At 37.5% G+C, this 23,271-nt stretch overlaps 1 protein-coding gene across 1 annotated transcript in view; it reads right to left on the bottom strand.

Moving 5' to 3' along the window:
- Positions 1-14,064: 14,064 nt before the first annotated feature.
- Positions 14,065-23,271, bottom strand: part of GNAT3 (G protein subunit alpha transducin 3) — a 54,816-nt gene continuing 45,609 nt past the window's right edge. The window contains exons 6-8 of the mRNA XM_069587782.1: positions 17,272-17,401; positions 16,927-17,080; positions 14,065-14,679 (exon numbers count right to left, since the gene is read on the bottom strand). Coding sequence (XP_069443883.1) covers positions 14,489-14,679; positions 16,927-17,080; positions 17,272-17,401 — 475 coding nt within the window. The 3' untranslated portion in view covers positions 14,065-14,488. The remainder of the gene's footprint in view (positions 14,680-16,926; positions 17,081-17,271; positions 17,402-23,271) is intronic.

The raw sequence follows: 23,271 nt of genomic DNA, 5'->3' as shown, positions 1-23,271 counted from the left end.
GGAGAACTCCCAGGACTTCTCTTTATTCAGGCCTTTTTTTTTTTTTTTAATATAAAGAAAACTGCTGTACCAAGTAGTATCATTCAGAAAAAAGCAGCAGCGCTGGCTCCTGGCATGAAACCATCATCCGCAATATGGCCTCAGCAGGCTCGGTTCATTGCTCTCTCTCCTGTAATCTTCACACTGTCAGTCATTAAACCTGCCCTTTATGATGCTGGAGTATGTTTCCTGTGTCCATGATCTAAAGGAATACAAACAGCACCCTTATTTTATTGAAACTGTGTAAACACATCAGGATATGCTGAACAGAATTGAAAACCAGAAAGTAAGTAGAAAAGCCTTTTGTCCCAAGGACCTATCACAAAGTCTTCACAATAATGCTATTGCTATATTTATTACCTAATATTTCCCAAGGGGCTTCTCTAGAAGCTCAGACGGTAAATCATCCACCTGCAATGCAGGAGACCCAGGTTTGATCCCTGGGTCCGGAAGATTCCCTGGAAAAGGAGATGGCAACACATGCTACTATTCTTGCATGGAGAATTCCATGAACAGAGGAGGCTGATGGACTGCAGTCCATGGGGTCATAAAGAATTGGACATGACCAAGTGATTAACACATACACAGTATTTCCCAAAATATTAGCTGCAAAAATAATGGATCCAAAAAAATAGTTCTTACACTCTGTCTCCTTCTCAAAGGTACACAGTGTTAAAGAAACTTTTTACTTAATTTGTCAACTGAAAGGAAAATACACAATGTCAGAGTCGTGTTTCGAGTTTCCGTTTTTTTCAGGGATCTTACTAAGGACCATAGCTGGAGAAACAGCCTCTCAGACAGCTCTGAGGAACTGCTCTGAAGAGATAAGAGGAACCAATACCTAGTTAAATTTTTAGCTAGGAAATACATGTAGTCAAGCATACATCTTGGTTAAATATATTACTGCCAAGCACAAAGACCAGAGATCTCAATTTAATGATTTTAGTGTTTTTCTGTGAGGTATGGGAAGATGTATGAATCTGGGTTCATTGAAATACTTCTGGAGACATCCGTTTAGCTATCAGGAGGGCCCTTTTATCCTGGTTTTCTTTTTAAAAATTGGAGTTTAGTTGCTTTACAATGTCATTAATTTAGGCTGTGCTTAGTCACTCAGTTGTATTGGATGCTTTGCGACCGCATGGACTGTAGCCTACCAGGCTCCTCTGTCCCAGGGGATTCTCCAGCCAAGAATACTAGAGTGGGTTGCCATACCCTCTTCCAGGGGATCTTCCCAACCCAGGGATCGAACCCAGGTCTCCCACATTGCAGGCAGATTCTTTATCATCTGAGCCACCAGGGAAGCCCAAGAATACTGGAGTGGGTAGCCTATCCCTTCTCCAGGGGAGCTTCCTAACCCAGGAATCGAACTGGTGTCTACTGCATTGCAGGTGGATTCTCTATCAGCTGAGCTAGTTTCTGCTGTACATCAAAGTGAATCAGTTACACATGTATATAAAACCCCTCATTTTTACCACAGACCATTGAGTAGAGCTTCCTGTGCTAAACAGTAGGTTATGAATTGGGAGATTGGGATTAATGTATATACACTGCTGCTGCTAAGTAAGTCGCTTTAGTCGTGTCCGACTCTGTGCGACCCCACAGACGGCAGCCCACCAGGCTCTGCTGTCCCGGGGATTCTCCAAGCAAGAATACTGGAGTGGGTTGCCATTTCCTTCTCCAGGGAATCTTCCCGACCCAGCGTTGAAACCCGGGTCTCCTGCATTGCAGGTAGATGCTTTACCTCTGAGCCACCAGGGAAGTTACTATATTTTGCAAAAGATAAAGAAACATTCTTTAACATCATCTTTTTAATCCTGTCGACTAACAAATAGTCACAACCTGAAAATAGTTATTTTATTTGGTGATGTCAACTAGAAAAAGATATACAACTTGACAATTGTGAGTTAAGTTTTATTTGGGGCAAAATGAGGACTGCAGCCCAGGAGGCAGCGCCCCAGATAGCTCTGAGAGACTGCGCCAAGGAGGAAGTAGGGGAAGTTCAATATATAAGATTTTGGTGAAAGGAGGAAGTTCAATACCATTAAGCACTCATTTCACAAAAGATTTTCTGCTTCTGAGGATCTGATGTCACCATGAAGGGATCTAGGGCTTTTCTAGATATGAGGAGATACAGGGGGTTGAGATCATAAAATCAGTTCCTAAAAACATCTATCTAAAGAACTGCCTCACCAGATTGCCTGGAGCACAGAGTGCCTCACTCCACCCTGAACTCCCTCGAGGGGTGTTGACTGTCAGCAGCTGCAAGCAGCACAGGGTTCAGTCTCCTCAGAGGCAGATGGCAAATGTCCTTTTCGTTCAGTCTTTGGCAGTGCTCTTGGCAAGTGCCAGTTTGTAGTTGACAGAATATTTAGGACTCAGAGCCCAGGGGACAGCATCTCTGTAGCTCTGAGAAAACTGCTCCAGGGAAGCAGGAGGGGGAGTCAGGCCATATACAAGTTTGCAGCAAAGGGAGCAGGAAGTCTGAACAGCAAAGATCAGGGTCAAATTAAGGCATTCAGCATTGCACATACAGGAAGATATATACAGTGCTAGCAGCAGCAGCGTGTAGGAAGATGCAAGCCTCTGGCCTCACTGAATTCATTCTTTTCATGTGCATCTCAGCTCTCTGAGCTATCTCCCTCATAGCTCAGTTGGTAAAGAATGCACCTGCAATGCAGGAGACGCTAGTGTGATCCTGGGTCAGGAAGATCCCCTGGAGAAGGAATAGGCTACCCACTCCATTATTCCTGGGCTTCCCTTGTGGCTCAGGTGGTAAAGAATCAGCCTGCAATGTCAGAGACTTGAGTTCAATTCCCGGGTTAGGATCCCCTGGAGAAGGGAAAGGTTACCCATTCCAGTATTCTGGCCTGGAGAATTCCACAGACTGTATAATCCATGGGGTTACAAAGAGTCAGACAGGACTGAGTGACTTTCCCTTCACTCAGCTATCTGGGCCAAATCCTGTTTCCTTGTTGACCTTAAGGAGTGGCAGATGGTTGCTTCTTACTCCCCTAGCTCTTCAGCAGTCACCTTTTGGGAGTGGCAGCATCTGCTGTACTACAACTTTGGGAGCCCTTGTTCACATTTGGGGGGCAGAAACTGCTGATGACTATGACATTTCTTGGTTATTGATATGGCAGGAGATATTTTCATTTCACAGGATATACTTCTAAATATTTCCTAAACTTCCACCTCCCTCTCAGCCAAGGACTCTGTTATACCATGAATCCTCTTTATATATCTCTATGCAGCTTCACAACTCCACGTTAAGCTTTCTACCCCCTCTACTAATGAACAATCATCTCTTCTAAGCATGTCACACGTATTATCTCATTTATTCCTGCGTTCTTACCTATAACTGTTATTATTTCCCTCATTGTGTGAATGTGGATACTGAGTAGTTAAGAACCTTATTCCAGACTATGCAACTCATCAGGGACAGAACTAAGTTATCAGCCCAGATGACAAAGAACCTTCAGGCACCATTGTTCTCTATTTGTGTTCTGTCCACATGAGAGAGCAGGTTTCACTTGGGTGTTTGCCCTTAAAAGCAAGCGCCTTTTCTCTTGGTGACTCATAGCATCTTCTCACACATATGAGTCCCTGTGACAATGAATAAAAAGAAACCCACATGCCAAAATTGTAACTGAGTATTATCACAGTACAATAAAGTAATTATGTATCATATTAACTATGGGACTTTAAGGAAAGGGTAAAATATGTTGAATATATTCAATCTCAGAAGACAGAATAATTTATAATGAAGTTAAATTATTCATTATGGTTTAAGATGCCAGAATTTGAAAGGAGCAAATCCTCTACTGATCTGAAAATATTGTGTTTAGTAAAAGTTTCTTGTACAGACAGGTGATCAAAAATAAATGCTGTTTGAGCTCTAAATTGGCAATTTTTCACACCCTGCTTACACAGCTTACACATCTAAACATTAGATTCTCTTTCAAAATTTGTGCTCAGCTATACTGTTCCTGCTTGTTGCCACTCCTTGTTGGTATGGAAATAAGATATGGCACCACATGGGTTACTTGGTGAAGTGATTAAAACTGTAGCATGTTTTTATTATAGCTCTAATATCCTTAGTCAGCTGATGGCTAGAGATTAATGTCACAATTAGTATGTGGATGTTTGATGTGCCTGCCTCCTGGGTTTAGAACACTTGTAAAATGCTGTGGGCTCAGCTGGGCTTTTTGTGGCCAGAGCTCACAAATGTAATATAAATAATCTGATGGGCCTCTGCTGAGATGGGGTTTGAAGATAGGCCTCTCATGGAGTAATACTTGATTTAACTTAGGGGGAAAAAAAAGACTTTCAAAGTGAAAATATTACTTTCAGAAGGTAAATATCACAACACTTTTTTTACCTGATCGTCAGAAAGTCAAATTGCCTGCCTCACAGTCAAATTGCCTGTGAGTTTAATAGATGGCAAGCTGCTTGTCATTTTGTCTGATCATGCATGAAGGAGAATTTGCTTCTTCAAATCTCTTTAAAATTCGAAGCTTACATTTTTAGAATTGAAATACAACTGAGAGGCAGCACAGACAGTCCATAGACAGTAGAAATGTATCGAATCTTTAAGCTTTTTTTCTATGTAATCATTTAAAGTCTCATGAATTATATCAGAAAAATTTAAAATTCCTAACTGGTTGGCTTAAATTTGTGAGTTCAAGAAAGACAGGTAGGTTTCAATAGTTTAAAAAGCATTTTAAAAACAATATTTAGCAAAGGTATGTTAGGTCTTCATGAAGCATGAGGTGATGAAGGCAACTGTATTTAGGAACATGGCTCAATTAATTTACAGCAAAAAAAATTAAGATTTACTGGATTTGATAGATTTAAAAATTTAAGAAAGGACATTAGAAGAAATCTAAAAATGTTATGATCTTTCTTCCTGTTAAATATACATACACACTCATATGATTAATGGAAATTACCAAACACCTAAATCTGTATCAAAGATCACAGTTACTAACCTCATCAAGATTAGTCTTTATTGACTTCCCACTGAAATCTATCACCAATATTCTTATGCATCTCAGTGAAGGAAGTATCTTTTATGTAATATTTTTAAATGTGAGAAATTTTAAGGAAAATAATAGATTCAAGTTATGGAAAACATAAGAGTTCCACTATTATCTATTTATGGGTTTCCCTGGTGGCTCAGTTGGTAAAGAATCAGAGCAGGAGACCCTAGGTTCAATCCCTGGGTCAGGAAGATCCCCGGAAGAAGGGAACGGCAATCCACTCCAGTATTCTTGCCTGGAGAATCCCATGGACAGAGGAGCCTGGTAGGCTACATTCCAAGGTGTTGCAAAGAGTCAGACATGACTGAATGACTAACAGAGATTATCTACTTATATTTGTAGATATTAAAGGGTCATTGATCTGTTTATAAATTCTCCAAGTTACATTGCAAGTTTTGAAGTGTAAGCATTTTCTGAAAAGCTGTAATAGAACTTTGATCAAGTATGTTTGATAATCTTCTGGAATGTTCCAGGTAAGGGTTATTTATAGTATAGAGAGAACTAACTTTAAAAGGGACTGATACTTTGATGAAAATATGATTTGTTTGTAAGGTGGTTGTGTACAGAGAAAATTCAGAGTCTGTCCTGCTAAGGAGATAAATGTTGCTTTTGAAAGACTTGAGGAGATTTAACAACAAAAACAAAAAGAATAGAAAAATATTAGCAGTAAATTTAAATCTTCTAATTATTTTTAAAAATATCATTAAAAGTTATGAAAGAAATGTTCAAAGATTCTAAACATTAATTCTTTTATTGTTGGGTTTTGCTGTTTTTACGGACTTCCCTGGTGACTCAGTTGGTAAAGAATCTGCCTGCAATGCAGGAGACCCAGGTTCAATCCCTGGGTTGGGAAGATCCCCTGGAGAAGGAAATGGCAACCCACTCCAGTATTCTTGCCTGGAGAATTCCATGGACAGAGGAACCTGGTGGGCTACAGTCCAAGGGGTTGCAAAGAGTTGGACATGACTGAACAACTAACACAGATTTTGCTGTTCTAAGATAGTGCTTTATGTGATGTAATTCTCCCTTTGTGAACAATTAAGGCAATGCTCACACTTTAAAGCTTATGTTTTTATACAAATAGACTAATTATTATAGGATTTTGTAATGTTCAGTTATTCATTATCCCAAACTTCAAAAAGAAAAAAAAAAACTACATGTCTTATATGGCTTCTCTGGATCAAAAATCTCATTTCAATGTGTCAAGGACGTTTAGATGTGTCTCTGTTTATAGAGGTGTCAGGCTGGCAGGAAAGGCAACACTGGTGTTGTTTTCTTTCAGATGTCTTTAGGATAGGATTAGCTATAGCTTCTCTCAATAGTAATGTGTTTGACTTCTCTAGAAACATGTCTGTTCCTACTGATACCAATAGGATATGGTAAATGGCTTTGGGAAACAGATTGCTGACATATTTATGTAGATTTGTTTAGAATATTAAATTGGTATGTTGATTTACCAATCAGAAATTTTGCCAAATGCATTCAAGACTTTTTGCAAGTCTGAATTGAGGAGAAACAAATGATGTTCTTTTACTATGATACATCATTTTCTTTAGAAATTTTTATTTCTTCCTACCCCACCAGGAGAAGGCAATGACGCCCCACTCCAGTACTCTTGCCTGGAAAACCCCATGGATGGAGGAGCCTGGTAGGCTGCAGTCCATGAGGTCGCTAAGAGTCGGACACGACTGAGCGAATTCACTTTCACTTTTCACTTTCATGCATTGGCGAAGGAAATGGCAAGCCACTCTGGTATGCTTGCCTGGAGAATCCCAGGGATGGGGAAGCCTAGTGGGCTGCTGTCTATGGGGTCGCACAGAGTCGGACACGACTGAAGCGACTTAGTAGCAGCAGCAGCAGCACCCCACCCCACCCCACCAGGAACATTAAGATAGAGTTAAAAATGGTAAAATACGCACACAGAGTAATACAGCATGAATTTACTTGCCTTCCTTATCATGATAAGGCTTACAGAGAAGGAGATACAGGGTGAACAAGCACATAGAGCGGTAGTTAGCCAAGATCTGGCAGGTGAGGAGAGAACTGAAAAAAAGTCGAAACCTAAAGGTTGAGTTAATCAATGGATGAGAAGGGCAGTGTTTTAGGAGGGAACATATTTGCAAGTGGATTTAGACTAAAGAATGGCAAAGATGGGCTAGAGAGGAAAAAAGGTACCAGGTCAGGGAGACCATGTCGATGTTATGGCAGCTGGACTTTATGACACTGGAGAGCCACGGAAGTGTTTGAAGCCCTGTAATGTAATTGTTCTGCATTTCAGAAAGTCCATCCTGTCAGTCGGGTGGAGAATAGACAGGGAGGGGCAAGAATGGATGTTGGGCAGAGAGTTTAAGGAGCCAGGAATCTCTGCAAGAGAGAGACTTGAACTAGACAGGGGTGGTGATGATAGAAAAAAAGCAAATAAAGAAATATTTCAGATGTAGAGCAATAATAGAATTTGTTGAATAATTTAAGATAGATAGGTAACACATGAGAGAAAGTAGGGTAGAGCCTGAGGTCTGGAATAAACTACCGAGAGATCACAGGAGGAGGGATAGATTTTTGAGATTAATTAAAATTACTAAATCCTGAGTTTAATTGTTTAAATGTTGAGTTTTCCTTGTCTGATTATGTCCCCAAAGGCAGTTAAAGCATACATCCAGGGATCAGGAAACTGATCTTAGGTAAAGAAAAATAAAGGTGTAAAAGTACTTCTGATTTCTAGATAAGAATTTCATGACAGAGGAGACTGGCAGGCTACAATCCACAGGGTCACGAAGAATTGGACACGACTGAACAACTACTATTTGCATCAAACACAACAGTGGAAAACCCACATATTGGCTCCACCCTCAGGAAACTAACAGTAAAGTGGAGAAACAAATACACATCAATATCTGTGCACAAATACTGTGTACAAATATCAAACCTACACATAAATATTTCATTATAAATGTCAGCAAGGTATAAAGAGTAGATTTATTATAAAAAGCTATACAAGTATGAAGCAGGTGAACTTGTATCTCTGAGATCTGGGAACCCGTGTCTCAAGATGTCAACACTGATTTAAAATCTGAAAAATAAGCAGGAGCCCATAAGGCCTGGAGTGCGAGCGAGCAGTCCCGATAATAAAATAGCAAGAGCTAAGGACCCACTGTGTGAAGGACCAGGGCCTGTGCCCTAACTGCTAGATTTAACCTGAAACTGTATTTTAGAATGAGAGTGATCTAAGCTTTCAGGAGTTTTAAAAAAGTAGAACTGATTTATTACTCTTGGGCAACCCACTATGTGGAGAGGGCAGACCGATATCCTAGGGTAGACAGAGATTGGAGATTAGTACTCATCTGTTTCAGTCATAGAGGTCATTATACGGATATGACCTTATTGTTTATTAATTTGTTAAAAACTCATTAATGCCATTACCTATGTGAGATACTATGGGGGGGGAATGGGTGCCATATTATTCTTTTTAAAAGTTATTATTGTTTTGAGGGATAATTTATATGTTCATTCATTTTAAGCATGTAATTGAGTGTTTGGTAACTTTATAAGTTGTTACATTGGTATTTAACTTTTTTTTTTTTTTTTTAAACATGAATCAATGCAGTTTTGCTTCTTTGGATGGTAATGGATGCTCTGTTATACCTGGCTGAACGATGAGTTGTCCTCCTGGTGAAGTCTTAACTAGGGACAATGCCAGGTGCTAGACTATTCTTTCCAGGAAGAAATAACAAGTCAAGTGCTCAGTTGAGCAGTGAAAACAGAAGAAAGTCACATATTTTATAAGTCACATTTTAAGTGCTAATTAAAGACTCTTTACATATCATTCCTCTTTCTGTTATTGTTTTCTTTCAATACACAATTAAGACAAACGTACTCTGGTACCAGTGTTCAAAGATGTTGCTGATTCAGAAGCTCAGAGTGTATTGGTTTGTGGTGATTGTTTAATGTACTCTGTTCATCTGTAGATAAGAAAAGCAGCCACGTGGAAAAAAATTGTGTTCAATGTCTCATAGGGGGATGATTGGTGACAAAACTGAGATTTAAATGCCAATTCTCAAGCACAGGCAAGGGTTTCCTACAGTGACCATATCACCTACCCTTGAAGGAAAAATGTAGTTCAAGAGGACTTTTTGCCTCAGATTCAGGATAAAATGCCTGATGAGTAATTTGCTCTTGAAATCTGAGTTTAATGAAGTCTTCATGTGTAGTGGTCTAGAATATAACTGCCCAGATACTTCCTCTCCTGCTTTAGAGCAAAACAGTGTGGCTGCTGCTTTAGATTAGGAAGCAATGCTTCTTTTTATATTTACCAAAAAACAGAATTATCAAAATGAGAAAGTACTTTTTTCTGTTTTAGATGTAATACATGTGGTTTGTGTGTCTTTTTTAATAAAATTTTCTACCTTTTGGTTCAAAAGGCACAGATAATTATGAAGGTATTATAGGGGAGCACATCGTATGTGTGAGTAACAACACAAAGAGTAACTTTCTCAGATATGCTAGAAAATAAACACTAGTGGACTCACTGATGAAAAACTTGACTAACTCCAAGGGAAATAAAATCACTTCATTTGTTGGTGAATTGTCTTCCTTAGTTTATGCAATATATAAATGTACATTTGAAAGAAAGTGAAAGTCGCTCAGTTGCGTCAGACTCTCTGCGACCTCGTGGACTATATAGTTCATGGAATTCTCCAGGCCAGAATACAGGAGTGGGTACCTTTCCCTTCTCCAGGGGACTGTTCCCAACCCAGAGGTTGAACCCCGGTCTCCCACATTGCAGGCAGATTCTTTACCAGCTGAGCTACCAGGAAAGCCCCAAATGTACACTTGTCCATCAGTATTTCAAAAATGTCATTAAATATTCAGATTTTAACTGAGTAAGATCATCACAGCATAGGTCATCTTTTTCTTTGGTGTTTTACATGGGGTGCTTTTTGTGTTGAAATTTCATATGCTAACTATATGTACAGTCATCTAGTATTTTCTCCAATGTAAGTCTTTTAATATGTTAAAAGACAGTTTTCATTGGTTTTGATATTACACTGGCATTTCATATTTGACGTTTTTTTTTTCCAGAAAAGTCACAGCAATATACATTGAAAAAAAGATTTGCCATTCCATTTATGTGCTGTCTGTTTTAATCTGAGCAATTTAGAAAATGTGAATGTCTTTCAAACAATCACTATATTTGTGTGTCACATATATTATTCTTTATCTGAAAGGTATAATAATTAGAGGATTATTACTGTCCTTGTGAAGTCAATTAGAGTCTTTTTATTTCTTTTTTCTTTCTTGTGACTCTATTTATTTCTTAACTAGTGTGACAAATGTGGCTTAAAATAACAGTTGTACTATTACTAGTGGAAAATGTGCTGGTAGTGGCAGTGCTGTTAACAGAAAAATGTCACAGAGCGCTCATTTCCCTCTTGATTTACTGCAGTGGTGGTTACAGAATAAGTTGTAATAAAAAGAATAATGGAATAGCTAATATTATAGAAGAGTGGAATTTTACTTTGATTTATTGAAAAGATAACACACTAATAAGCATCTAATAACTATTCACAAAACATAATTGTTGGGCTTCAAATTATTCTTTCACTATAAGCTAATCAAGATTTTAGAAACAATTCAAATTAATGGAAAAATACACTTTGCAAAATTAATGGTTACTCAGATTTAATAATAGTTTGAAAATGACAGAAAATAAAAGCATGCAAAGAAACTAAATATCTGTATAATATCAAACAAATTTCAAGCTGTTTTAATAGCCATTACTCAAAAATTTGATTAAGATCGTGCATATTATGATTATCAGAAAATTATCATGTACTACTGAGCTGGAAACACAAAATGATCCGTGATTACTAATAGGATTTTATAATCTGTGTCATTAACGTTACCAATAATCCAAATTCATTATGTTTGCAACATTTGGGAAGAAAAACACATAATATAAGTGTGCCCCCAAGTGGCTATAGGCCATTGTAAAAATGTAGAAAAATTCCTAAATGTTTTGAATGAGGGCCTTAGCTGGTTATATTCTCCAGTAAATCCTGGCTCTACCTTAGGCAGAGGAGTGATGGTTATAACCCTCCCCTTAGGCAGATTGTTATTTCTCCTATTTTTAAAGTTATTCCAAGTTAGAGAATGCATAATTCTCCTATAGTTTTTATAAATATTTTGTTTTTAGTAGATACACATTTATCAACCTTTCTACATGTGGCGTAGCACTGTGAAAACACATTAAGTCAACAGAAAATATTATTTTTTTCGCTTGTATACATAGTGTTTGATTATGTTAAGCCTGAGTAATTCTCTGTCGAGTATTTAAAAATACCTTTTGTGTTTAAAATAGGATATTGGATTGAGTAAGAAAATGTGTATTAGGACAGACTCACGGCCTATAAAAGTAGTGAGCCTATTTTTGTGATATACACAAAAACTGTTAATTGTTTATAAATGTTGTTAATCAGTAGGATATTGGATATCTATAAGTTATGTTGTAGATTTCACAGAATTTGAAACCCCCTTTCCATAGACCTTCTTCATAGAGTTGCCAACTCTCATATTTTGACACAAAGATATTACCCAATTAATATTCTTCTTCATTTAACTCTCCAGTCACTAGTTCTAAGAGGCAAAAGTTTATTTGTTGATCAGTTCATGCTTCTGGAAGAACTCTGCAAGAACTAGTTATTAGTGACCCTATTAGACGTAAGCCCACACCAGATTTCTGAGGCAGTGCAGTGTGTCTACAATTGGACATATGTTAGAGAATTATGAGTTGGGGGTATTAAAAATCTAAGACAAGCAGGGTTATAAAACATTGTCAATCAGGAAGAAAAGACACAAATAACAGAAAAGGAAAATATCATTATAATCACATTTGAATTTTTGAATGACAAATACTACTTCCTTGAGATAGTATGAAAGCAAAAACACTAACTATACAGTTAAAATATTGGATTTTCAGTTGCAATAGAAGTTTTGAGTCTAATCAATTGTAACATTTCTAGTCTTAAGGTGAGTTTCTTCTAGCTGAAGTGTAACTTCCTGTTTCCCATTCTGTTACTTTGTTTAACCTCAAATTCTTTGTATCCACTTTTGTGAAGAAAAATTTTTTTTAAATTTAATTATAGAATTGGAAGGAACAGAACAGTTTTTAAAAAGATAAACCCAACTGACCTCCAATGGCACCCCACTCCAGTACTCTTGCCTGGAAAATCCCATGGACAGAGGAGCCTGGTGGGCACAGTCCATGGGGTCACTATGAGTCGGAGACGACTGAGCTACTTCACTTTCACTTTTCACTTTCCTGCATTGGAGAAGGAAATGGCAACCCACTCCAGTGTTCTTGCCTGGAGAATCCCAGGGACGGGGGAGCCTGGTGGGCTGCCGTCTATGGGGTCGCACAGAGTCGGACACGACTGAAGCAACTTAGTAGTAGTAGTAGTTTAAAGTATTAAACTACTTAAAGTATTAAAGTAGTAGTATTTTTAAAGTTCTCAGAACAAGATTTCATAAATAAATGATGTCTATTAATTTTTTGCTAAGATCAAAATGAGTTATATATTTTTAAAAGGCCATTTTTGACCTTACCCTTTCTACCTATGTTATCTGAAATAGGAACTCTAAGCATAAGTCAGAGTCAAAATATAAATTATAATAGTAATACTATTTCAAAAAATTACTTTCTGGAACATTATCTTCACACTGATAGAGAAAAATAGATTAAAGTAGAACAGGAGAACAAAAAGACAAAGTAGTGGATAAAATGATAGTATTTGTAATCTTAATTTAAAATCTCAAAGCATTATATAGCTCCTAGTAAAATGTGGACTTGTTTAATAGATAATGGTTTTCAGCCAGAAAAATTTATTGAGTGCCTGAACTAAATGATTTCTTGTGCATTGTTTGTCCTTGTTATCTTAGGCTCCTTAATAACTTGTATTTTGCAAAGAAATTTCAAATTAATTGTTCTTAATATAACATTTTTATTTGATCATATTTGTTGATAACTCCTTGTGTTTTTGGAAATAAAGCCAGAAATGCTCTTGGGTTACTCACTGAATGGGGATCACTCTTATGTGCTTAGGTTGGAAATGTATTATAGAACAGTGAAGCAGTGACCCTGAGACAGGGCTACCTAAATCCACCAGAGCTACCTATTGGCAAATTGCTTAACTTATATTCCTTTCATCTCATCCAATTACCTAATCTAATTAGCTCTCTTTTCGGAGTAATTATAGATCTTATGCACTGCTCTCCTATCCTGACCTATATATATCACCTTCAAAAGTGGATAAGTTAAATATCAGACATGTTTTAAAAATATATGTTGTAAGTGATGCGCACTTTAAAAAAGGAAAAAAATAAAGTCATCTTTTCTGTTCATAAATAATGATTGTGTTCGTAATGCACCAAATAATCTTTTAAAGAGTACGCTTTGACCACTAGCATACCATATAACATTAGAAAGGAGCATATGCTACAAACAAGAAGCTCAGTTTCTCTTCTAAAATAATCTCCTAATTATTTACTCTTACTTCCTACTTCTTATTCACAAAGTTAAAACACACTAGTGCTAAGATATTTAATTATTTTTTTTCTCTTGTGGTCACGATGTATTGTCCTCAAACCATTAATTGTAATAATGTTCCACGCTGCTCCGAAATAAAATGGGGGAGAGGAGTACTCCACTTAGGATGACTCTTCAGCCTGAGCAGTCTTACACTGTCTTGACCACACATGGTATGTGGATTGGTACAGTTGGATTGGTACAAAAATACGTTATTGAAATCCTCAATTCTAAAGGTAAATTCAGCATTAATACTTTTTTTCTTCCTATGGAAAAGTAGCAGATAAAATTGTATGCATTTCTTTGGCATGTGTAATCTCCATCAAGAGGTACATGTATAGTGAACATTTCATTTGCACTGGTTGAAAAGGAGTAACTGACAAATAAAACGCCACATATATCATCTTTGAATGTTTCTATGGTATAGGCACAGATATATTATCAGCAAAAATGAATACCTCTCAAATTCTGGCCAATGGATATAATATAGAAGACATTGTTTTTTCCCCCCATTGTTCTATGATTTTAAAATAGGCCACAATGCAGAATTTACTTCCAAGAAAATTCAGTGTCACTGATATGTACAGTAAGAGTGCTACCACAATGTATCAGTTTTCAGAACTGAAGGCATCAGACACCCCCAATCCTTGCTACCTCAAATAAAGCTTACCAAAGAAAGGTGACAATACATTAAAATGCTTGTGTGAAAATTTTTGCCTTACAACACTAGTTATTCAAGTTAGTATCTATTAAAACTAAACATATCACACAGCACCTTTTATATCTTGAAAAGTGTACAGGAGCGGGAGTGGAAGAAAAAAAGCATTAATTAGAAAAGCCCACAGTCTTTCAGATTCTCTTTGATTATTATATCTGTAACTGCATCAAAGACGAACTTGACATTTTGAGTATCTGTGGCACAGGTCATGTGGGAATAAATTTCCTTATCTTCTTTTTTTAAATTCAGGTCTAGAAACTGGTTCTTGATGTAATTCCCTGCATCTTCAAATGTATTTGGACCTTGTTAAAAAAAAAAAAAAAAGTTAAAGAAGTAAACCGTAATTGCATTTAAAAAGCGTACAATTATAAATAATCTTTAGAATTTTACTGAGTGTGCTGTTTGATGTGCTCAGGATTAAAAAATCAAAATGGCAATGGCTAATTATCAGGGATTTATAGAAAATCTACTTTGTGTTGGAAACTATGCTTACCCTATTGAGGGTTCCAAGTGGTTAAAATGTAACCTCTGCATGAAAACATCAAAATATAGTGGAACTACTAACATATTTGGGGCCTCCCCTGGTGGCTCAGTGAAAAAGAACCCACCCACCAATACAGAAGACGTGGGTTCGATCCCTGAGTCTGAGAAGATCCCCTAGAGAAGGAAATGGCAACCCAGTCCAGAATTCTTGCCTGGGAATTCCCAAGGACAGAGGAGATCGGCAGGCTACAGTTCCTGTGGTCGCAAAAGTGTCAGGCATAACATAGTGACTAAACAACAGCAACAACTAACGTATTTATACAACAAAGTGAGTAAGAAAGCCTAGACGTAAGTCAAAGACTATGCTTGTAAACATGTGCATGCGTGTGTGCATGTGTGTTAATATGAACTAAAAGGAAAGAATGGAAATTGAAGATGAGTGGAATACATAATGAGGTAGTTTTTGAGCTGGACTTTGAAGGTAGGTAGGAGAGAGGAAAAAAAAATTGTGTGAATGAAACTGAAAAAGTGATAGGCATGTACTGTAAGATTCCAGCTATATAACATTCTGGGGAGGGCAAAAGTATAGTAATAGTAAAAAGGACAGTGGTTGTAAGGGTTGGAGGTAAGGAAAAGGACATGAATAGGTAGATCCCAGGGAGTTTTAGTGTAGTGACACTATTCTGGGTAACACGAGAATGCTGGGTATCTGACATGCGTTTGGTATTACCCATCAGACTGTGTAACACAGAGTTTATTCTGATGTAAAATATCATCATGGACTTTGGTTAATAACGTATCAATATCTGCTCATCAGTTGTAACAAAATAAATGTATGACACCAAGTCAAGGTGTTTTAATAAGGCAAATGATGGGAGCTGACCAGAGAGGAAATATATGAAAACTCTCTATTTTCTGTTCACTTTTTCTATCAACTAAAATTGCTCTAAGAAATTAAGATTATAACTTATTGGAACACATTAAGTGCTTAATTATGATTCTATATTTGATTTGTAACAATCAATACAACATTCATGTAATTATACTTAATTACATGACAAATATATAAGCATATAATTAATATTTATAAATAAAAAAGCTATAAGCAGTCATTATAGATTAGCCTAAGTAGCTATTTTGACAAAGTGCCACAACCCTAGTACATCTGGGCTACCCACATATCTAAGTGGTAAACTAGATTTATAACTTATGCTTGAACTAAGGCGCTCAGTCGTGTCCAATTCTTTGCGACCCCATGGACTGTAACCCATCAGGTTCCTCTGTCCTTGGGGATGCTCCAGGCAAGAATACTGAATGGGTTGCCATGTCCTCCTCCACAGGATCTTCCCAACCCAGGGATTGAACTCAGGTCTCCTGCATTGCAGGCGGATTCTTTACCAACTGAGCCACCAGGGAAGCCCATATTTGTGTTTAAACCATAAATATCTCCATTTAACACAGTTTCATTGACAACAGAGCATATAACTATTTACCAAAAAAAAAAAAAAAAAAAACCACACCAGTCTCCAAAAAAAAAATACAACCCTTCTAGAGAACCTGACATTTATAGTCAATAGCAAACAGGGTCAGTACTAAAACTCTAGGAGGTAGGAAAACTGGAAAAAAAAAAAAAGCTGTCACTATTCTCAAATTGATTCAAGATCTTCCTCTGGAAACTTAATTCTGACTTTGAAGAGTCACTGAGATCTAGTACAGCATTACAAAGTTTCATTGGGAAATATCTAAAAGATGCCAATTTGAAATAAAATTTATATTCATCATAATTTTAAGATAATATAGTTTGCAATGCCATTTGATACATTATATGGAGTCTCAGCCCCGTTTGGCCTAACCACTTCCCCTTTGTTCATTAGAACTTTGCTTTAATGCAGGCAGTGTAGAGAGGGTTTCCTGTTTTATTTGTAAAATTCATTCCAATGTGGATCATGACTCAAAAAGTACCATAAGCCTCAAAACTCCTAAATATTATACATCAAGGTCCAGATAGAAAAGTGGATCTCTATACAAGAATTTACTACTTTGGAATTAAAGGAAAAGAATCTTACCAGTATACTCTGGAAAGCAGATACTAAGATGCACTTTGGTAACTTTTTCTTGAAAGAGATCTTTTTTATTGAGAAACAGGACAATGGAGGTGGTTGCAAAGTACTTGTGATTACAGATACTGTTGAACAGGTGAAGGCTTTCATGCATTCTGTTCTGTTAGATATAAAAGATGAAAATGTGTGGGATTGTTGTTTGCAAGATATTAATGGTGGGGATTATGAACAAGGATCTAGAAATAGCATCTGTCTTTGGAAGTTCTTAACTGAGTCGGGGAGTGGGGTAGTCCTATTGGAAATCACAAATGCTTATTTTTTATCTCGATCTTGTCTTCCTTTTAGACTTACCACTTCTTCATCTTCCACCAGAACCATGTCGTAGGCACTGAGTGCAGCACAAAATATAATGCATGTAACTCCTTCAAAGCAGTGAATCCATTTCTTTCTTTCAGATCTCTGTCCACCTACATCAAACATTCTTTAAAACAGTAAGGATAACAGAAAAATGAATCTTGCAAATATCCTCCAAAATTTACATTAAGATGAACATTTGGAATTATAAATGAATGCTCTCATATGCTTAAAGGTAGTCTTTTAATTTTTATCGATTATGAAGTAAGTCTTATTCGGGTAACTTGCAGCTCAAGGACTACAGAAAAAGAGGACTTTTATTTATTTTTTGGTTTTCATGCAGGCATCCCAGGTGGTGCTAGTGGTAAAGAACCCGCCTGACAATGCTGGAGATGTAAGAGGCGTGAGTTTGACCCCTGAGTTAGAAAGATTCCTTGGAGGAGGGAATGACAACCCATTCCAGCATTCTTGCCTGGAGAATCCCCTCGGACAGAGGAGCCTGAAGGGCTAGAGTCCATAGGGTCGCAGAGAGTCAGACTGAGGCAACTTAGCATGTATTTACACAGGGTGGAGTAAAATAATTCACATACTGACTTTGAGCAACTGGGAAATTTACAGCAGTTTGAAGTTTGGTAAGATATCGTTGGCCTTAGAGATTTTGATCAAAGACCATCTGTATTCTTAAATTACTAGAGCCCAGAGAAGGTTGAAAGTTGTCATAGTTCTGATGCTACAAGTCTTGCTTGTTCACTGAGCTCCTCCTACATTCATTTCATTAGTTCATCTGAACAATTTCCATCTGCCTGCTATGTACTCGACACTGTGCTGAGCCTACTGACACAAAGATAAAAAGATATAGTCACTGTCTTCAATGAGCTTGCTGTCTTGCAAAGAGAAAAATAAATTATTATATTTTTTAATAAATATTCTAATTTGTTGTTGTTGTTCAGTCACTAAGTCATGTCTGACTCTTTGTGACTCCATAGACTGCAGCATGCGAGGCTCCCCAGTCCTTCACTGTCTCTCGGAGTTTGCTCAGATTCATGTCCATATATATATATATATATGTACACACTAACATAGAAGGTTAAATATGAGCCCAGAGGATGATTAAGTCACCTTGAGTGATCATGAAACTTAAAGGAAATGTTAGAAAATTTGGTCCTCCCTCTGGTTTTGTGTTTTGGTAAAAAGCACCAATGTGGACAGAGAAACTCGATAAAGAAGCTAGGAATCCTTTGTAATCCCCCTCTTTCCCTTATCTTCCATATAGTGCACATGTGAAATGCAGTTTCTAATTCATCCACTCCTTTGAAACTCCTCTCTTGCACAAGCCACCATGGTTTCTCACCAGGGATACTATAGAAATATTCTAATTGGTCTCCCTGTTTCTAAAAGCTCTAAAAACAAATTCTCACAGCACTCAGAATTTTATCCTAATGTAAATCTTATTATACCACTTTCCTGCTTACAATTTTTCAAAGGCTTCTTTTCCCCTTAGTGTATGCTCAGTGACTTCAGTTGTGTCTGACTCTTTGTGACCCTATGGACTGTAACCCACCAGACACTTCTGTCTCTAGGACTTTCGTGATGAGAATACTAAAGTGGGTTGCCATGTCCTCCTCCAGGGAATCTTCTGACCCAGGGATTGAATCTACGTCTCCTGGATTTCCTGCACTGCAGGCGAATTATTTACTACTGAGCCACCAGGGAAGCCCTTAGCATCAAACACAAACTATTTTTTGATGACCTCTAAGGTTCTACCTGTTTTTGTTCATCCCTACCTTTGCAAGCTTAGTTCCTACCATTCTTCTTTTCAATGCAATCCAATCACAATGCTTTTCATTCAGCTCCTTTAATATAAATCTAAATTTTGCTATCTTAGGACTTTTGCATAGTCCATCTCCCTTCCAGGCAACATGGTTCAGTTCTTCCTTCCATAAGACTGTTTTTTTCCTCAGTGTTCGGGTCTTAATATCAATATCGAGATTTTGCAGATAGCCACCTAGAGCATCCTTTGTAAACTGTTAACTCTTTCCACTGCCCATTTACTTTCTGTTGTATCACTCCATTTCTTTTATAGTAATTGTCACAATCAATGACTGATTTATTTTTTCATATGTTTAGTAGTTATCATCTCCCTGATAGAATAGTGGTCTCATGAGGGCAGGGACCTTATCTACACTGCTGCTGCTAAATCACTTCAGTCGTGTCCAACTCTGTGCGACCCCATAGACGGCCTCCTACCAGGCTCCCCCGCCCCTGGGATTCTCCAGGCAAGAACACTGGAGTGGGTGGCCATTTCCCTCTCCAATGCATGAAAGTGAAAAGTGAAAGTGAAGTCGCTCAGTCATGTCCGACTCTTAGCGACCTCATGGACTACAGCCTTCCAGGCTCCTCCGTCCATGGGATTTTCCAGGCAAGAGTACTGGAGTGGGGTGCCATTGCCTTCTCCAAACATGCAATAAATACTTGCAAATAAATGAATAATTTCCATGTTAATGAAATGGAGGGAGGATTTTTACCCAAAGTGCATGTCTAAGTCATCAAGGAATGAGAGAACATGGCATGCTTGAGACAAGCAATTATATTTTGGAGAATGTGAACATTATGGTAAAATATTGAAATTTATGGCCTGAGTCAGCAAATATATATTGAGCATTTATTACATTCTAAGTGTTAGATTTTCAGTCTTGAGAATCTTCTGATCTGGTTGTAGTGGTAGTAGTTGTGTGTGTGGTCTGTGTGTGTATGCATGTATGTGAAATGGAGTGATCAGAAACTGCAGAGAAGATAGTGTGTAAAAAGAATGTTCCAGATAGAGGCAATAAGAGCAAAAGCAAGAGCAAAGGATTTGAGCACCCAAGAGTAAGCCTGAGGTGTTAGACCAGAAATAGATTTTCTGTCTTTTCTATTACATGAGAAGATCAGTTTTTATACTGTGGTCAATGGCAATCCACTGGTGATTTTGAACTAGGGAATTAACATTTGCTTGTGTGCTTACTGTTAGGTCACTTTGATCTGAGTTCAAATCTGAAGACAGATTTGATGAGGAAGAGACTAGAGGCAAAGGAAAAATTACAGGGCTTTCATAATAGCTTGATTCCAAGATATTAAATATTCAACACCAAGGAACACCCAACCTGTACAGATATTTCAAAGGTAATAACTATATTGGGGTATTAAACATCAGTCAGCTGACTTATTGGAGATAATCAGAAGTACCACACATTGTACTTCTCTGGTGCTTAATATTTGACATATTAATCCAGTAAAGAACAGTCGTATAGAACTAAAATTCCTCAAATATGTGTGCACCAATGCAAAATCACTCCATTTAGTAGTATATTGAAAGAGAAGTTGCTCATATTATTGAAGACGATGTTTAGGAGTTCAATAGTTACATGGTTTAGAAATTTAAATTTGGTCTCAATAAAGACTATTATGGCGTTCCCTGGTAGCTCAGCTGGTAAAGAATCCACCTGCAATGCAGGAGACCCAGATTCGGTTCCTGGGTTAGGAAGATTCACTGGAGAAGGGTTAGGCTACCCCCTCCTATATTCTTGGGCTTCCCTTGTGGCTCAGCTGATAAAGAATTCACCTGCAATGCAGGAGACCCAGATTCGGTTCCTGGGTTAGGAAGACTCACTGGAGAAGGGTTAGGCTACCCACTCCTGTGTTCTTGGGCTTCCCTTGTGGCTCAGCTGATAAAGAATCCACCTGCAATGTGGGAGATCTGGTTCGATCTCTGGGTTGGGAAGATGCCCTGGAGAACGGAATGGCTATCCACTCTAGTATTGTGGCCCAGAGAATTCCATGGACTGTATAGTCCATGGGGTCGCAAAGAGTTGGACACGACTGAGGGACTTTCAGTTTCACTTTCAAAGATTATTGCTGCTGCTGCTGCTAAGTCGCTTCCGTCGTGTCCAACTCTGTGCGACCCCATAGACGGCCGCCCACCAGGCTCCCCCGTCCCTGGGATTCTCTAGGCAAGAACACTGGAGTGGGTAAAGACTATTGTAAGTGCTGCTAATTACCAAACCCTCTACAGTTTGAGACTTGCAATATAAATGGAGGAAGAGGACAGTTTTGACTTAAAGGTTATAATATGTAAAAATTAGCCAACAAATTTAATTTTTAATTTAGTAAACATCCTTATGGAAGCAAGGATGATAAATATGCATTCAGACTTTAAAACTTTTAGTCGACAATTATTTAAACTTCACCATAAAGTTATAAGATAGGTACAATTATCTCTTTAAACAGCTTGCCCAAGGCTCATTAATCCAGTTGATATTTGAGGCTGCAGGTGCCATGTTAGGTTCTTTATGTATGACAGCTATGTTGTGAATGTTAAGCTTTGTTGTGAAGTTCATTAGGTCTACTTCCTTAGACTACAGGTCCTAACAAGTACATCTACCTACTGTTAGCTGTCAAATCCTCACCAAGTAGAGTAGAAGCATATTTGTTGTGGAGCCGCCTTTCCCCAGGTCAGAAAATACCTTTTTGTGTTGCCAAACAGATAACAGTGCAAAACTTTAAAACTTACCCCTTCCCAAGGGTTGTGTTGCATTCTTTTAATGGACATCTGGTTATCTCCTGACTTTGATCATTTATCTTCTCTGAACTCTGCTATTGATATTAACACATATGTGTGAAAAGTAGCTATTCTCCTTTTTAGTCAAATATTTAGTTGATAAGAGGTATAAGTTATGTAAGTGATCCTTAGCCCACGGTTCTCTCTCTCAGCATATCTTACAGCCTCCCAAGGAAGGAAGGACAAAGATTAGTCTTAAGGTTTTATTCATGTTGATAAAATGGCTTCTGAAAAATCTTAGATTGCATGCTAATAATCTTCTCATTTTATGACTCACTTGATAAAACTTTTTTTTTTCCTAATGCAGAGTGATGTTAGAGACACAGGTCCAGGGAGCATTGACCTTTTTTCTAATGTCATATGCTGTCACTGAACTGAAATGCTCATTGGCAAAGCAGATCAGTGGCTGGAGTTTTGCTTTAATATTGATTCTCTTGGATATTACATTTTATTTTGCTGTTGTTGTGGTAATTTATTTTTTACATGTCTTTTCATGTTTATATCCTCTAAATTTTAATTGGGGCTTACTTTAGAGAAGGCAATGGCTACTCATTCCAGTGTTCTTGCCTGGAGAATTTCTTGGATAGAGGAGCCTGGTGGGCTATACTACATGGGGTTGCAAAGAGTCAGATATGATGAGCAGATAACGCTAAAGCATTATAATCATTGAAAAAAATGTGGAGATTCCCAAAGTGGAGCATGTAAGAAATATAAATACACACTTCATCATCACTTTTCTGAGAAAAACAATAATAGAAATCAGAGGACAACATGTATATTTGCTGACTGAATATCTGGATTGGTTAAATATACTGGGACAATTAATGAGGTGAATGGATATGTGATGTGGCTTGAATATCCTTAATTGCCTGAATAGTCAAGATAACTAGAGCTTTGATGACATTAGATGGAACTTTCAGTTCTCAATTTGAAAAGTTTTTTTTTCTTTTTTCTTTTTTTTTTTTTTGTTGCTTGATTGACTTAATACATGTTTCCTTAAGTCTGATTAAGAAAGGATTCTTAAATATTAAAATGTGTTTAAATGCCTGACATGTATTATGTAACTAAAAATTCACAGGTCAGGGTTTTAAGCAACAATTGAACATCAATTATTTGTTAGACTGCCCATGGTATTAATATAGGGCAAGCCATCAGACTTTTATGGCTTTATGTTAAACAGTTGACTAAGCAGTTGAGTTTTATAGTCCATTTTAGACAGTTGGAAAACTATTGAACTTTACTAATTTATGTTAAACGATTGGCGAAATATGGAGGAGGGCATGGCAACCCACTCCCGTGTTCTTGCGTGGAGAATCCCATAGATAGAGGTGGGCTACAGTCCATAGAATTGCAAAGAGTTGGACATGACTGAAGGGACTTGAACACACAAATATTTAACT

The sequence above is a fragment of the Ovis canadensis genome, chromosome 4, assembly GCF_042477335.2.
Source record: "Ovis canadensis isolate MfBH-ARS-UI-01 breed Bighorn chromosome 4, ARS-UI_OviCan_v2, whole genome shotgun sequence".
Classification (NCBI taxonomy): domain Eukaryota; kingdom Metazoa; phylum Chordata; class Mammalia; order Artiodactyla; family Bovidae; genus Ovis; species Ovis canadensis.
Note: the sequence above shows the minus strand (reverse complement) of the source record. Positions and strands in the feature narration are given on the sequence as shown.